The 18342-nt window shown below is 44.3% G+C and overlaps 1 protein-coding gene across 3 annotated transcripts in view; it reads left to right on the top strand.

Annotated features, from left to right (window-relative positions):
• Positions 1–6356: 6356 nt before the first annotated feature.
• Slc1a6 (solute carrier family 1 member 6) overlaps positions 6357–18342 on the top strand; it is a 30104-nt gene continuing 18118 nt past the window's right edge. Inside the window, exons 1-5 of one of the 3 annotated variants that reach the window (XM_026786026.1) lie at positions 6362–6926; positions 7048–7078; positions 13369–13580; positions 15184–15321; positions 17733–17937. In XM_026786026.1, the coding sequence (XP_026641827.1) occupies positions 13376–13580; positions 15184–15321; positions 17733–17937 (548 nt within the window). In that variant the 5' untranslated portion in view covers positions 6362–6926; positions 7048–7078; positions 13369–13375. Of the gene's footprint in view, positions 6927–7047; positions 7079–13368; positions 13581–15183; positions 15322–17732; positions 17938–18342 lie in introns of all 3 variants that reach the window. The other 2 variants (XM_026786027.1, XM_005360709.2) reach the window with 2 other exon arrangements.

Consider the following 18342-nt stretch of genomic DNA (forward strand, 5'->3'; position numbering starts at 1 on the left):
ATCTATCAAGATCTGTCCCTGTTGCCTTGGTGGGCCTGGAACTTGCTATATAGACCAGGCTGGACTTGAACTGACAGAGATCCACTACCTCTCTGTCATGAGTGCTGAACTTAAAGGCGTGCATCATCATATCAGGCTTTGGTTTTTTTTAAGTGTAAAATATACAGAAGATAAATTTGACTGTCAGAAAGCACACAATTCTACCAGACGGAGTGATTCACACCTACAATCCTACATTCAAGAGGCTGATTGCTATCAGTGTGAGGCCAGTCCACGCTATGGAATGAGACTGCGTCTCAAAAAACGTCAAAATCAACCAACCAAATAAACAGACAACCCGACACACTTCAGGCATTTATTATAACCATCTTGCTATGCAGCCACCAAATTCAAGTACTGGCTTGTGGGGGCCGGGGAGGTGGCTCAGCAGTTAGTGACTCATACTGATCTTGCCCAGGACCAGAGTTGCAGCTCACAACTGCCTGTAACTCCAGCCCCAAGGGAGCTGCTGCATGAACTCACACACATGCACGTGATTAAAAAATAAATCGCTGAAAAACATCCTTGATCTTTATTACCCCAAAGGGTCTCCATTTACACCGTTATCCTTTCCCCTGCTTGCAGCCCTGACAGGTAACCACCACTCTGCTCTCTATCCTTATGTATTTACTTGCTCTGGATTTTCCTAATAAATTAATTTACGAGAAAAATCCATTAACCCACATATGTACCTTTTATTTTAAAATAATATTTATTTATCATTTGAAAAATTTTTAATTTGTACAATGTATTTTGATCAAACTCACCCACTACCACTTTCCTCCAACTTTCTACCAACTTTATGCCCTCCCTTTAAAATGAGTTATTCTAAGCTAAAGACAGGAAAATGACTCGTGGTTGACAAAACTCATTACTGAACACATGAACTGTAAAGAAATAATTTGATGAGATCTAAAATTAAGATAGAAGGCTTTACTTGCTATTATTTTCAAAATACATGTCTCAAAACAAGGAAGCATTTATAAGGATTCAGTTTAGTACGAAGCAGATAAAACTAACTTTATAATATAGAGCATGTAAAAATGTGACATGTAAAAAATAGGATTAATATCACCATATACTCTGACACAACTCCCAAGAGAAAAAATTTTGTGCTTTCCAAGAATTAATATATATCAAGTAATTGGAATAAAATGTGAATAAAAATGCAGACTGAACTGTGTGTGTGTGTGGTTTCTGATAGTCCACCCTTTTTTTTTCTTCCCTTGAAATTCTCTTTCTACTCTCGGACTTTTTTCTCTTGGATATCAGGCTGCTCTGGCTGTGGGAGTCAGAGAGGAGGACCCCCCCCCCCTTGGGGGTGGTTCTGGAAACAGCAGAGAAACAGCCAGCCCATAATGAGACCCTCCTCTCTCTTAATAACTCTTGGGGCTTCGGGGATGCCTTAGGCTAGTTCTGCCCCAATTAATTGGTAGGGAGTACTTCTCACAGAGGAATTAGCCTGGATTCTTCCGTCTCTGGCTCCTGTTCAGTGCTCAAGCCCATCCCATAGGAATGCGTGCAGTCACCAAGGGATGGCAGCTCTGGGAGGGAACTGGAGTCAGAGACTGATTCTATAACAGCAGGTCATAGACTTGGGCTCAAATGCCTGCGCAACTCTACATTAACAGTCCCTTTGAGCCTCTTGTGATTCCAGTATCCTTAACCTACTGGGAGGAAAGATTTATTGGTGAGAACTGGGATGAAGTATTTATCTAGTGTGCAAGATGTCAAGAATGCCCAAACTTGGTCATTTGCTCATAGTACTACAATGTTAGTAATTAACACCCTCCCATATTAACACTACTGCCACTATTTAAAAAATCATCAAAATAGCAAAACACTGACAGAATCAGCAATATTGTTGAGGCAAGTAACACAGGTGGCTGAGGCAGAAAGAAAAACCAGGAACCTTACTACAGTTTCCATGGCGACATTCTGCAGTGTGGGTATTTCATCATCAGTTTTATGTCTTATACTGAATGTGTTGTTAGATGATGTCTTTGGTTAACACACAAGGTTTGGTATGTCAAATGTTCAGCATTTAAGATCCTGTATCAAGGGGCCTGCAGAGATGGCACAGCTATTAAAAGCCTGTACAGCTCTTGCAGATGACTGGAGTTTGGTTTCCAGCACCTAGTTCTGGCAGTTCCCTGTCACCTGTAACTGTAGCCCAGTGGATCCAATGCCTTCTTCTTGCCTCTCAGGCGCGACAGGCACCATATACATCTCTCCTGCTCCCCCGCTTAGTTTAAAATCAATGAATCTTGGAGAAACATTGTGTAGAAATATTTGTGCTAAATTTCAAGTTCTTTCTTCACTTCATGAGGGGAGTTTCATGTCATATGCAATAATTTCAAAGAGCGTGGATTTGGTATTGTTACCTCACCCAGTACAACTCACCATCTTGGGCACCTATCACTCCATCTAGTCACAGAGAAGTTTATCATCATGAGAAACTTCCACCCCTTTAGCAACACTACACTGCTCTCTCCTGGCCTCAGGCTGCCACCGGTGTGTTTCCTGTGATCATGGATGGACCTATTCTGGACAGTTCACAGAAACAAATGCTATGTCTTTGTGTGTGCTTTGTTTTTCAAAAAATATAATTTATTCAAGCGTGTGTGTGTGTGTGTGTGTGCGCGCACGCGCTGGGTGTCTTCCTTGATCACTCTGGTGTTTTTCATTAATAAATTTTGTTCTTTGACAATTTCATACATGTCTCTGGTGTATTCTGGTTACTCGCACAACTGCTAACTCTTATGTCCCTCCAAGCCCTGGTGGTACCTAGTCCTTCCTTACAAATCGCTTTCTTGTAAGCATTGGTTTTCGGTTTGTTTAGTGTACCATAGAGTTTAACCAGAGCTACCTGTGTGACCCTGAGTTTGGGACTAACCATCAGAACCTAGTGGGCTTACAAGTAGGACAGCCCTGGATACTATCCTTCCCTCTCTCCTGGACTCTGTTAGTTTCTAGTAGCTCAGTTGTAGGTGGTGGGGTCCTATGAGCTCCTCCTCCCTCCAGTAGGCAAAGGCACCGAGTTCATAATTGTCACAACTGTGACATTCTTAGCCTTCCTATCTCAACCTCCCTAGTACAGCCACTTCTGTGTGACCCTCTTCCTGGAGAGACGTAGAATAAATGTCTACCCACCCCAGAGAGGGAACTGGCCACAGACCAGAGTAACAACACCACCCAAGTCTGACAGGTGGACCAACATGTTTACTGGAGGATGAGTATGGATGAGCATGGGCAATGACTCATGAAAAATGCTCTACATGACTTGCAGGGCCGGGACTCTCCTTTTCTCAAAATTCTTTACTGCTTATATAAAGAAAAGGAGCCTTGTGAATCTACTAAGTTTCAGGTACTTCACAAGACTTTTGAATTGTTTATTTCTTTATTGTTAATGAGCCTCCTCTCAGAACTTCCTTAATCGTTAAGATCATTTCTCTAGGATATGTTGTTTTAACCAAGGGGAAATTGTGTGTGTGTGTGTGTGTATGGAAGCCCAAGATGGATGTTGGAAATCATCCTCCAATTGTTCTTCCGCCTTATTTATTGAGGTGGGGGTCTCTCTGTAAAACCAAGAGTTCACCGATATGACGAGATATGATGAGACTCCTTAGCTCACTTACTCTGGAGATTCTCCTGCCTTTACTTTCGGAGGCTGGATTTATAGAAAGGCTGCCATGCCCACCTGGGAATTATACCTGGTTGGCAAGTGATTTAATTACCCCAGCCACTGTTTTAGATTTTGCAATTTCTTCTTAGATTTTGGATTAAAGGTGTGAATCTAATCTAAACACAAAGTTCAATCACGCTGCATACACATCTGATAGACATTATCTGGAAGCCATTTTATACCTGATGGTTTTTTTTTGTTTAGAGAAAAGTTCATACTTGTAGCCCAGGTTGGCCTTGTATTTGCAATCTTCCTGCTTCAGACTCCTAAATACAGGCAGTGTAGGTGTGTGACGTCATGCTCAATCTACAGTATTCTCAGTGCTTTTGAGTTTTTGCTGCAGACTGTCACATATGGCCAGGTGTGGAATCTCCATCTGTGGTATCAGGTAGGTTATGTAAGGTTTGGATACGGGAGAATTTTGGATTTGAGCTGCAGTCTCATTCCATTCTAAGGTTTTGAGTTATACTGGGTTATTGAATCTCCTGAGATCCTCTTGACTCTGACAATTTCTGAGACTTTCCTTGTTGATAGCTCCACTGATTAAGCCTTAAGAACAGGACCACATACAAAATTACAGAGTTGGGTGCATGCTGATAACGTCAGCACAACTTTGATTTGGTATCAGGATGTTCTAAGTAGGTCGAGGTGAGAAACACCCTGGTTAGCAAATGTGTTCAAGGACCAGAGCCAGGCTTGCGTGCACAGAGATTGAAACTAGGGAGTCACTTTTGGCTGTGCCACTTGGGGGAAGTTACCAAACTTCTCTGAGTCTCTGTCTCCATGTGTGCCAACAGAGTTGTGAAAATGACATATAAAGAAGGAGAGATAGAAACAGATCACAGGCAGAGAGCAAAGCAGAGGGAATGGGGGAGGAGGCAGAAACAGCTTAAAAGTGAGGCCTGCTGGTCCTACCTACATCTAGGGCAGGTATTCATTTAACCTAAATCATACCTGAGCATCACTTGCAGGATTATTTAAAGTAAACCAATGTCTGGGTCCCATCCAAGGGGCTGTGATTCGATTGTTCTGAAGTTTAAACAAGAGTCAGACGTTTTGTGAGATACATGTTGGCAGGCAATGTCTTCTGAACAGAGCAAGACTTGAACTCATGAGCAGCTACTCTGGTTGTCTGCACAAGATCTAGCCAATGAGAAGTGTAGTACAGAGCCAGGAGCTCACAAGCCCCAACCCACAGTTGAGGAGTTGTTGATAGCTGGTGGTTGCTTGGGGAGGGAAAGTCAGTTTTCTTGAGCAGTGTGGTCTGGCCATGCTCCAGTGAAAGGCCACACACACACACATCCATACGGAAACAGAACTGGTGGGACTCAATGGGCCGAAAAATAAGGATATCAAGCAGTAGAGGGGTGTGGTGGTGAAGATCTGGGAAGAGTTGGAAGGAGGATATGCTCAAAATAAATTATGTACAGATATGAGATTCTCAAAGAATAAATAAAAGGTATTTTAAAATGGTGATTTTAAAGTTCTATCTATTTTTCTATAAATTTGACGGTTTCATTCTTTACAGTTGAGTACAATTCCATTGTGTGCCTTTACTGAAGTGTTTTTATCTGTTCAGGGGTTGATGGACAGATCCCACACTGTGGTGAGTAGCGTAGTCACATACATGATGTGTGGATCTCTGTATTTGAATCCTCTATGTCTACTCTCAAGCGTGATCTAGTTGTGTCGTATGATATTTCTATTTTCAGTTCTTCAGGAACCTCTATAGGAGAGCTCACAGAAGCGGCACCATTTTACACTTTCACTAACAGAGTATAAAGGTTCCCTTACTCCTTATTCTCACCAGAATCTCTTTCTGGTTTTATTGGTGATAGCCACACTGACTCAGGAGAGATGGAATCCCAGTGCAGTTTCGTTTTGGCATCAGCATTTTAAAAAGATTTTCTGGCGTTTGGAGGTTACAGCTAAGATATTGAGAACCACCTTGTTTAGCAAGTGTGTTCAAGGATTAGGGCCAGGGCTGTATGTACAAAGATTGGAGTTGGGGGACAGTTCCCTGGCTGTCCAGTGTTCTGCGTACTTGTCACTTTGTCCGCAGACTGGGGTGGTAATATCTATTTTGTAGGGCCATGCAAATGGAATATAGTTAAAGGAATCTGTCTGATTCACAAGGTTGCCACCAATAATTGCCCAAAATAACAATAAAGAGCACAGATACGACAATAATAATAATAATAATAATAATAATAATAATAATAATAGTGATAATCCCAAAGATGGAACTCAAGTCACCAGCCTAGTACAACAAGCGGTAGGCCATCTCGCTGGAGCCCACCTTACTGACTTTTATTCTCTCGCTGGCCTCTGTGCACAATTATAAAGAACCTCAGTTCTCAGAAGAACCAATATGCTGGAAGCAACCAAATCAGTGTCATCTGAGAGGAAAATGTACCTCCACGTTGTCTCGTGTACTGTGCTAATAGCAAGAGATAATATTAATTACAATAGTAACAGCAATTATGAAAGGTTCCGGTTTGCACTGAGGTTCACACAGCAGAGAGCGTTTCCAGGCTCTCGCGCTTTGCTTTGCTCAGCTGTAATTTTCTCTCAGGTCAGGCTCAGAGAGGGAGAGGGGCTGGCCCAAAGGGACAGAGCAGTGAAATGGCCTAAGCCAGGAGGGTGCACCGGAGGGAGAAGCTGGCTAGCGAACCCACGTGCTGGCGGTGGTCACCCGACGCTGGCGTTCTCCCCTCCCCCTGCCTCAGACCCACGCTGAGAATGTGGGTTCCCGCCTAGCGGTAACAACGCCTGGTACCCTGTGCATCCCTAGGGGACCTACTGGCCTCCGAGGACTCGGGAGGGGCAGGGGGCGGGCTCGGAGGCGCGGCTCAGCGCAGGGGCGGAGGCTGTGCGCGAGAGGCCGGTCACCCCGCCCGCCCCGCGTCCCCCAGCTCCTGTGCGGCTGCGGCAGGGGGGACATCCCTGAGGGGGTACCGCCCCCAGCCCCAGCCCCTCGCCCCCCGCTTCCACGTGAGCGTCAGACCAGCCCGCATCCCTCTGGTTGCACAGCCAGTACCGGCTCTGTGCCGGTGCCTTGGTAGTCCTGTCCCCAACGCAGATTCAGCGCGGGTCACTGGCGGGTCCCAGCGGACCCGGCCGGCGCTTCCAAGGGTTCTGGCTTCTGCATCCGGGCGCAGCGACGAGGCGAGGGCAAGGCGGCCCCGCTGACCCGAGGCTGGTGAGTGGGGCATTTGCTTCTGATTGGGGATGGTTCTGGGTCCGAGGCAGGTGGGGATTCCCCTGTGCACAGGTCTCCACTTACTACTACCTTTCCTTAGCTCTCCCCTGTCCCTTTACAGGTGCGGAGCCCACCTCTGCCCAGTCACCCTGGTGAGTTTCCTGTCACTAGATCCCTGGTCTCCTTCCCATCTCCCATACCCCCCATTAGTAACCTCAACTCTCAGTCCTGTTTTCAACATTGAATATGACGCCTCTTCTATTTCTTGGGCTGAAATTCCTCTTCCCTGCCACAGGTTCATAACACAACCCCAACCATACCTACTGTGGTTAAAACTGGCCCCATTCAACAGACACTGAGTATGAAGGTTGTATGTGTGTGATTGAGTTTTTGGTGGAATTGCTTTTCTAAAGAGGTGTGTGTAGCTACGTGTTTGACTTTAGAGAGTTTTGTGCTCTCAAGTGGTGTGCTTGTGTGCCTAAGCATTGTGTGGATGTCACTATCCATGTAGTTTCATTTGCATGGGGTACTTGTGCAGGAGACTCTAAGTGTGTGGCTTGTGTTCCAGGGTGTGCATGACAGTGGCCAGTGTGTGTGTGTGTGTGTGTGTGTGTGTGTGTGTGTGTCTCTGTGGACTTTGTATGGCTGATGCTGACTGCATGGGTTTGCATTTCTGAGTCTGTGAGTGGTTGTGCATGAATGTAGCAGATGTTTGTGTTGAATTCACACACAATGTGAAGGAATTGTGTGTCTGGTGTTGCAAAATGGATTTGTATTTCTGAAGGGTGTGTGTGGTTGTTTGTCTGAAGAGTCTTTGAGGGACTGTGTGTCCATAAAGGATTAGGTGGGTGTCAATGGAAAACAAGATGTGAGGCTGTATTTAAGTATGTGTGAGTGTGATGAACTAATTTCTATCTTGCCTTTCTCTCCTGTCACTCACTCCTCCCCCAGCACAGCACTGATATAAGATTTAGCCCACCATTGTTTGGGTAAGAGGAGACCTTGGAGATGGCTTAGTTATAAGTCTGAGAATGGAGGGAGGAATGAAAAAACTCACAACTTTAGGGCTGGAAAGCAGGCTCAGTGGTAAAGAGCACTCTCTGCTCTTGCAGAGGTTCCTGGTTTGATTGCCAGTTGCAGTGGCTCCAACATCCTCTTCTGGTCTCCACAGGCACCAGGCATGTTAGATACAGGTCAAACACTCGCATAAATAAGATAAAAATAAACTCATCTTTTTATACACACACACACACACACACACACACACACACACACACACACACCTGCACAGCGTCAGGCTACATCAACAAAGAAAAAGAAAACATGAAAAATATAAACAAACAAACAAACAAATCTTTTCTGCGTATTACTTTGCTAAGACTGAAGTTACCCCACAAGGCTGCATCACATCACACTGTGATTTGGTTAAGAAGTACCAACAACTCTGTCTCTCTCCTTCCCCCTTCCTCTCCTCCCTCTCTGTCTATTAGAAGATAAGAACTCCCTGTGTAGCTCAGGCTAGCCTGAAACTTGCCTTTCTGCTGCTGTTTTCAAGTCTTGAGACTACAGCCATGCATCACCATGCCAGGCTCACAAAAATCGGATTTTGAATGAACCATCTATTTCAGAACAATGACTTTTTTGTGGAGTTGGTGCCATTGCACATCTATAGCTAATGTATGGTCAGTGTAAGAAATGTACAGGTCTTCTCCCTCAGGGCTTATTCTAACACACCATGAACCCTTTAGATCCTTTGAGGTCTTTCCCCCCATTGCTTTCTGGCCATGCTTCAGGTGACTCTTAGCTTTGGGTATCATCTGTATAGTGAGACAAGCACTTCTACTTTCAAAGACCTCTAGGTCTTGAAAGTTTGAGGTCTAGGGGTCAGAAGGTCCTTCTTTTCTTCCCTTTATCTCCAAGTGGTGGCTGGCATGGCTCATTACACTCGAGAGTTGAGGGGAAAGGGATGAGACTCATCCTTTAACCCTTAACCTTGCAGGTGTTGGAGAGCCTAGAAAAGACATTTCCAGAATAGGTAGCTTAAGAGAACCAAAAGAAACCAGAGCAACTCCCTGGATGAGACGTACCCAACAGCTCCAGGGGACCCAGGTGGAGGGTACTTTCAAGTATTACAAGATGTTGTTTTAAAACATTTACTACGTTTTAATAAGCATACGAAGAATTCATTCTCATTATAGCATTCCCCCCCAAATGATTGGTGATGTTAATTTTATAAGCTAAGCACACAAAGTCAAATGCCGTGTGATCTCATTCCCACGCAAGCTACAAATCTTGACCTTGAACAAACAGGCAGAAGAATAGTGATTGTGAGAGGGGAGACACAGAAGGGGAGGGTGATGATATTGTTCAACAGTTTATTCTTTTATAAAGGATTAGAAAACAGGAGTTTGAATGCTCCTGGCCAATGGGAATGAAACTGCTAAGGAATTTGATCTGGCATCATGCATTGCCTTTATGTTCTGAAAGGTTTCACTGTGCTCTGTGAGTGGGAGCAGTTATCACATGTCCACTGAGCTAAAAAGGAAGAATCAACATAGTAGCAAATCACAACTGTGTGCGTTTACAGTGATCTAGGCGGGCGTGGTGAGGGTGTTGAAGACAGCCTTGCATTTGAGCCCAAGTCTGTATCTTTTGGACTTCTGCTTATTTGTTGAATTGTTTTTTAATGGTTAATTACCACCTGTTGGCTTCCCCCCCCTCCACGGCTGGGATGGAACTTGGGGCCTTATGTGCAATTGATGAACGCTCCGTTTCTGAGCTGTGTCCTCAGTACTCCAGCATTCATATATGATTTGACTAGGCTAAAGTCAGCCTTTAAAAATTATTACGTTTATTCAGTGTGTGTGTGTGCGTGCACTTGCACCCTCGAGCATGCACAAGGCAGTCAGAGGGCAACTTGTGGCACTTGGTTCTCTCCTTTCTTCATGTGGGTCCAAGACTGAATTGAGGCCATCCAGCTTGGCAACAATCCTCTTTACCCAACAAGTCGTCTTGTCCTCCCCGCCCCCACTTTTGTAAAGTCATAGCCACTTTGGTAAATAGTTTGTTTTCTGATCTCTATTTCAGCAACTCACTGTTGCCACTGTAGCACGAAAGTACCTGCAGAAACACACAATGAATGAATGTAGCTGTGTGCCAATACCGTGATTAAAAAAATGCTAACAACACAGATATTAAAAGATTTGACTCACAGGCTATCAGATGTCAACTCCCACACTAGCTAGTTGTTTTTAGGTTTTGTCAGAGAATTTGTTCCAGGCACACCCTCCATCCTGGATAGACTCCAAAACCTTTGTATTCGAAAGTCTTCTACATAAAATGGCATCATATCTGCACAGAGCCCTTTCCTGCCTTCTTTCGTATTTAGCTCATCTTTACATTACTTTTAACACCTAACACAGTGGGTAAAGGTATTTGCCACCAATCCCAAGTCCTGAGTTCAGTCCCTAAAACTTACATTTTGGAGGAGAGATGGACTCCTAAAAGTTGTCCTCTGACCACACACACACACACACACACACACACACACACACACAGAGACACACACACACACGCACACAATGATAGAGAGTAATAACTCCACCTAGCACAACTTCAATACCTTGCACATATTAGTTTAGGGAATGAGAGGAAAAGTCTGTTCATGCCCAGAACAGATGCAAATTGAACAACTTTATCAATTGATTGATTGATTTTTGGTGCTGGGAATTAAATCCAAGTCTTTGCATATGCTAAGCCCATACTACCATTGATTTAAAAAAAGATTTATTTTGTGACTGGAGAGATGGTTCAACATTTAAGGGTGCCATTTGCTCTTGTAGAGAACCCAGATTCGGCTCCCAGCACCCAATTCCTTGTAGCTCTTGTTCCAGGTAATCCAGTGCCCCTTTTTGGACTCCACGGTCACTGCACACATGGTGGACATATACACATGGATTCAAACACTCATACACATAAAATATAAATTATTTTTATATTTTTAATTATGTGTATCCATGTGTGGGTATGTGCATATGAGTTCAGGTGATGTCGGATTCTCTGGCTGTGGGCCACCTGATGTGAGTCCTTTCAAAGAGCTGCGCACACTGTTGACCTCTGAACCATCTCTCAGCCTTACCACTGAGTTTTTAAAAGTATTCTTTGGTGATTTCATATATGAATACATGTATATTTAGATAATATAGACATCTCCTTCCTTTTCCTCTTTAACTCTTCCTGAATCTCCTCCCATTCTTCTCCTAACTTCATGTTGCTGCCTCCTCCTTTTTAGCTTTCTCTTCTTCTAAATAATCCACTGAGTCCATTTAATGCTGCCTGATGCAATTAATGATGAAAATGAAGGACTGTCCAATGGAGCATGAGCAACCTATCATGGGCCACGCCACTGAGAAAACTGCCCCTTCTTCTTTCAGAATCTATCAACTGTCAACAGCTCTTGCAGCTAGACACGAGCTGATGATTGCCTTTTTGAGATGGGGTCTTTCCCAACCAGGGCTGGCCTTGAACTCCTGCTTCTCCCATCTCAGCCTCCTGAGTGCCAAGATGGCTTTTCATCCAGTGTTGGTCTTATCTGAGGAGGCTGATTTGTAATCTGCAAAACCGCTGTCTGGACTGTACAGCATGGCTTGTAGGGCAGCGAGAAGAAAAGACAAAGTGTCTAGGCTCCTGACTGCTTTGGACTCAGTTGAATGCTTTTGGGATCCGTGGTGATTTTGAGTTATCATTTGGGCACATGATGTCCCAGAGGAGAGGGAGCAACTGCTTATTTTCTGTGCAGCTTTCAGTCCTGCATATGAAGTGTTCACAACAGGGTGAGAAGCAACACTGTGGCTTCAGGGGACCAGTCCTTTTGGAACAAGATGCTGACTGGGTGGGGCTTCACACCGAGAAGCAAGGCCTCGGCTTGCAGCCTGCAGGGCATGGGTAGCCTAGTCAGGTGACCTGTCTTTTGGAAGCTCATGGAGAACTCAGACAGATAGGGAGGGCAGCCATCTTAGAAAGACAGCCACTTAGGTAGTGGCAGCAAAACAATGACGAAACAGTTCAAGGATGCATGTGGTGGGGCATGCCTGCAACCCCAGGTCCTTGGGAAGCTGAGGGGATCAGTACTGGGAATTGAACGTAGGGCCTTGAACATGGCAGGCAAGTACCCTACCACTGAACTATACAGCCTGGCCCTCTTTAAAAAGGAACTTTCATTTTTGATTGTGTGTGTGTGTGTGTGTGTATGAGTGCGTGCACGTGCATGCGCGCACGTGCATGTGTGTGTGTGTGTGTGTGTGTGTGTGTGTGTGTCTGTGTCTGTGTCTGTATATGAGAGTGCAGGTGTCAGTGAGGCTAGGAAGGTACTTAAGCAGTTCTGAGCTACCTGATGTGGCTGCTGGGGACGAATTCTGCAGGAGCAATATGCACCCTTAATCAATGAGCCATCTTCCAGCCCCTGGCCACTAACTCTCTTTTTAAATTTAAGTTTTTTTTTTGAGACAGGTGCTGGCCTTGAACTTGTAAACTGTCTGTCCCCCACCCCACCCCACCCCTGAGTTGCTGGTTTTACAGGACTGCCAAAGGCTGGGTCAAAAGTCACCATTTCTAGGCTGTTTTGTTTGTAACTTCCAAGTGTTTAGAAGTTTAACAGATTGGTAGGTTTTATATTTATGGGCATTTTTTTAATTTATGGAAAATACAACATCCCATTTTGGATACCTTAAAAAAAGTAAGTCAATAAGGATAAATAGATATGGACAAATGTAAAAGAGGGATACAAAGTCTGAGATCTCACTCCAAAAGAGGTTCGTAAACATCAAGCTGGGACTAGAAATGTCATCATTTCCTTCCTGAGCGATCCCTCCCTTACTTTATTGCTCTCTTGGTCATGTACACAATGTAAGCCACTTTAGTTGGGTCCCCCCATTTACCAGGCGCTTGCTGAATTTGTTCTTGTGAAAAGTCGACTATGGGCGTCTTCAGACTGGAGGCTCAACTATTGTGCTGGGGGGGGGGGGTTGCCCTTGCAAGAGCTCTTCATGCAATCGGCATTCAGCAAAGGCATGGCGTTTTGGTTTGACTGCTGCAGTACTCCCCAATTGCTTGAGATGATCTCAGTGAAGGAGGAGACTGGAGGCAGAAAACATTAAAGGTGTGCAGTATTTGTTTGTGTGTGTGTGTGTGTGCGTGTGTTCTTATTCCCTGTCTCTAACCACCCACTCTGGTGTGTTTGGGTCTAAAGGCCTTAACCTTTTGCAGTTAGGTTAAAAACTGAATCCGATCCAGGCAGGTTCTCAGGTGTCCCTGCAAGGTAGCATACTGGCAGATGAAAATCGCCCCTCACCTGACTTCTGAGCTGCAGTGCCCTCCCCTCGACCTTACCCACTCCTTTCTCGGACTCCTCCCTCACCAGACATGGTCTCTTCTGTCCTGGCAGAGACACGATGAGCAGCCACGGCAACAGTCTGTTCCTGAGGGAGAGCGGCCAGCGCCTGGGTGGCGTGGGCTGTCTACAGAGCTTCCAGGACAGTCTGCAGCAGAGAGCTCTGCGCACGCGCCTGCGTCTGCAGACCATGACCAGAGAGCACGTGCGGCGCTTCCTGCGCAGGAATGCCTTCATCTTGCTCACAGTTAGCGCTGTGATCATTGGTGAGCTCTGCTTAAGGGAGGCGGGACTTCTATTAACATCACCCCTCCTCCTCCCCGCCGTGCATTCCTCTAACAAGTCCCCAGCCCCTCAGAGGACATAGGTAGAGAGAGTACACACACAGGCAAACACAGCTGTATAAACACGATGTGATGTCACATGTGTGAATATGTACACACACAAGTACACTGTGCAGACACGCACTTTACAACTACACACAGAGAATGACGCATATATTTTACATATGCACAGAATTTAGAGGTACAATCACATAAACTGTGCAAACGTTCATAAATACGCAGCTATCCATCATACAGTTGGGATATTGGTTCCGTCAAATACTACCCCGTTTTGTTTAAGAAACTTGAATGTCTATTGATTTAGATATGCAGGGATTTGATTATTTACAAGCTTTTGTTGTCTGTGGATGCTTAAATTTCTTAAATAAAATGGTGCTAGTGTTTGTATAGAATAGGTGGCTGTCTTGCTCTTTTGGTTACTTTTAACACCTAAAGCAATGTAACCGCTAGGTAAATAGTTGCTATACTATATTATCTAGGAAATATTAATAAGAGAAAAAAAATCTCCACACGTTCAACAGATACAACTGTTGAATTTTGTGCATGTTGTATAAAACAATGGATTTCATCATGACATCTTTGTATTCAATGCGCTTTGGTCATATTCTTTTTCTTCACCCCATCTTTCTTAGTCAGCCCCTGCTGTTCCCTTTCCCCTTGCCTAGTAGTTCCCCTACTGCTTTCATTAGATGCAATTTTTCCCCTAAGAATTTCCATGTGTGCTTGATTAACTTGACAGTGTGGCATCCAAATATACCAGGGCCGGCTGTGTTAGACTTTGTGAACACTTTCTCACACTCATATATGCATTTACATCTACATGCTTAGAAGCCTAAATTGCATATGCACTTCCATATTTGAAAGTGATAACGTCACACTTATAGACACGCCCAAGAAATGCATGTGCATATCTTTGTATATGAGCCCACATATGCAGTCACATGTTTATGCTCACAACTGGACGTACACTCTCCATATATGTGCACATGAATGTACACACATACCTAAAAGCACACAAATGCATATAGTGCACACATATATCTGTGTGCACCCAATGGTACACACATACATACCCATTTATACAAATGTACATTATGTACATATATACTCATGCTCACACAAATGTACACACATACTCACATACACACTGACATGCATACATACCCATGAACATACTCATATACACACAGATCCATGCATACACAAACGCACACTTATAGCTAACACAATGTACTCATGCACATACCCATACATATACCTAGCCATGCATATACTTTTTTACACAAGCCCACACATGTGTAAAGTACACACAAATACCCACATCTATATCCACACAAGTACACACACATACTCATTCACAAATGTACCCATGCACACACAAATCCACAGAATAACCAAGCGCAGAAATACACACCCTTATAAAATATTCACTGCTCACCCTAGTGTACGCTCTTTGGGATAGATGGGCCCTGCATGGGGTTGAGATCCATAGTCCATTCGATGAACCCTTCTTTCGTTGCTCTAGGAGTCAGTCTGGCATTTGCTTTGCGCCCATATCAGCTCTCCTACCGCCAGATAAAGTACTTCTCTTTTCCTGGTGAGCTGCTCATGAGGATGCTGCAGATGCTGGTACTCCCCCTCATCGTCTCCAGCCTTGTCACAGGTGAGAGCCCAAGCCATTGTGCATCTTCAGGATCCACTAGGAGTCCAAACTTGAGAAAAGAACCAGGGCTACCCTAACTATGGGAGCCCTTTCCCAACTCACCAACTCAAGCTATGCCCAGGTCTTGCTTAATTTCTGCTGCCACATGATCCATGTAGCCCGATAACTTTCTTGTGCTTTTGCTTGAAGGTAAAATACCATCCTGCGTGAGTTCAGAGTTATCCAGAGGGGAGAAAGAGACCATGGAGGGGCAGAGAAGGTGGATGGGATGTGGGGTAGATGAATAGGAGGTGGGATATGGGTGAACATGTAGGAAGTGAGTGGGGTGGAGGTGTCAGGATGGAGGATGGAGGAAGGGAAGGAGCTGTGGATGCATTGTGTAGCACTTTTCTTATAGATGGTAAATGTTTTTGGCTTCAAGGGTCATCTGATCTTCATTGCAATGGTTTGATTCTGATGCTGGAGTGGAAGAGCACCTATAGGCAATATGTCAACAAATGGGCATGACTGTTGCCCTAGTTTCATTGATGTTGTAATAAAACACTTGACAAAAGAACTTAGGGGAGAAAGGGTTTACTTTAACTCTCAGTTCCGGGTTGTATTTCACCATTCAGGGAAGTCAGCATAGGAACTTGAAGAAGCTAATCATAACCCACCCACAACCAAGAGCAGAGAGAAAATAAATGGACACATGCTTATTTGTGTCACGCTCCACTCTACATGTATGCGGTCCAGAATCCCTTGCTTAGGGAATGGTGGTGCACACATGGGTGGGCCTTCCTCCTTCAGTCAGTATAATCTATGCAACCCCCACAGACACACCCACAGGTCCACCTGATCTAGACAATCCTCCATTATCTCTTCCTAGTAGTTTTAGATTGTGTTGAGTTAACAATTGAAAGTACTCATCAGAGTTGTGTTTCAATAAAACTTTATTTAGTGCACCAGATTTAGCTCATAGGTGGTGTTTAGTAACCCTTGGGTTTAAGGACAGAAATAATGATCATGGCTTAAAACAATGCTTTCTTAGGTTGGGCTTCTTAGAAGTCAAGCCTGACATATGAATCTGGTCAAGAGAGACTCACGGAGGGAGAAACCCATGAGGAAGCTAGGGAAGCAGGGTGGGGAAAGAAGCTAAGCAAAGATGTGTGTTCAGAAGAAGGTTGGTCTCTTAGTGTGATCTCATTGGACGGGATCTCTGAAGTGTGAGCAATATCATGGTGTTGTTCCTCACCCCTAACTCTGTCCTCATCTGAATCCCTGCCCCAGCCAATTATTGACTGTAGCTCACTCCGGGGCTTTTCTGGAAGGGGGAAGTGAAGGCTGTTAGCATCCCAAACTCATAGAAGCTGAATGGTTGCATTGGCCTGGTAGGGAACATGTAGGTAGAGCATGAACAGTATCCAGGCAGAGTGCAGAAAGAAGTGGGTTTGAGGGAGGCGAGAATTGGGGTGGACCATGAGATGAAGGCTTCAATGTTTGTGATATTCATGGTGCAGAGATAAGGGGGAGGGTTAGGTGGGAGTTAAGAGGTTGACGTGGAGTAAAGGGAAGGTACTGTGATTGGTAGAGTTATTTGCTCTTGTGTGTATGTGTGTGTGTGTGTGTGTGTGTGTGTGTGTGTGTGTAGCCCCCAACATGTGTATGGTGGTGAGTGAATTGGTTTTGATTCAGGTTTACCCAGTTACTCGTTTCTTGAGCAATATTTTTGTTTTAAAAATTGTTTTTAGCTTGAGAATCAAAATCTGAATCATCCCTTGGTTGAACTCCTAGGGGACTAGTTCAGAAATCTCCATAGAAACCAATGCCTGAGAATGCTGAAGCCCTTTTTGCAAAATGATGTAGTGTTTGCAGATGACCTACGCCTCCTCTCTTGTGTACTTCAGATCATCTCTAGATGACGGGTATACCATATAAACTGTACAACTTTATTTCATAGCAAAACAAAACTTCTTATTTACTTTTATGTATTTATTTTGGTATTATTATTTAATCATGTGCCTATGTGGGTATGTGCACATGAGTGCAGGTCACCATAAAGGCCAAAAGGTACCTGGAGCTGGAGTTACAAATAGTTGTGAGCCACCGAATATTTGTGCTGCTGATGGAATTTGGGTTCTGTGTAAGAACAGCGTGTCTTCTTAACTACTGAGTTACCTCACCAGCCCCTTTATTCACTTTACAAAACTATAATCAATTTATATTTTACCTCATAATATATTTATTCATGATAGCATAAAAGCAGTTGTATAGATAACTATCAGCAGTTGAAAGTGAACCTATGATTTCTGTGGACATCTTCAGTTAAGGAATATGCAATAATTTTTGAGCTGATGGTATGGAGTAGGTGGAACAGATGGAGGGAAAAGGAGTTGGTTGCTGTGGCACGGAATGCACTATCTCTCTTTTAGGTATGGCATCCCTGGACAACAAGGCAACAGGACGGATGGGAATGCGGGCAGCTGTGTACTACATGGTGACCACAGTCATTGCGGTTTTCATCGGGATCCTAATGGTCACCATCATCCATCCTGGCAAGGGCTCCAAGGAGGGGCTGCACCGTGAGGGCCGGATTGAGACTGTCCCAACAGCTGATGCTTTCATGGACCTGGTCAGGTGACATTCTCATTTTGTTGAGACTTCTGGATGTACATGCAACAATTCTCTTTCTCTGAGAGACCCCAGGAAAAGGTGGATCTAGTTTGGAAAAGAAAGCAACTATTGGTTGCTATTTGTGGTACTCAATTTTTGCCCTGCATAGCCTCAAGAAAGCTACATCTAGATATGACTTTGAACTCTGAGACTAGGGAGGACACAGTCTGAGTATCTCAGGACTGAGAAAAAGGAGCTGCTGTTCACTAGGTGTTCCCAACTTCCTTTCATGAGCAAATGATTCTCTTAATCCAACAAGACTTTGCTGTCAGAATTGACATCAAAGTTAGTCATGTTGTTCTCATAGTACTGACCTGGAGTTGGAAGAGTTTAGGAACTGTCATGGTGTTTTCTACTGCTATTATACAA

This window comes from Microtus ochrogaster, linkage group LG3 (genome assembly GCF_000317375.1).
Source record: "Microtus ochrogaster isolate Prairie Vole_2 linkage group LG3, MicOch1.0, whole genome shotgun sequence".
NCBI classification, from domain to species: Eukaryota; Metazoa; Chordata; class Mammalia; order Rodentia; family Cricetidae; genus Microtus; species Microtus ochrogaster.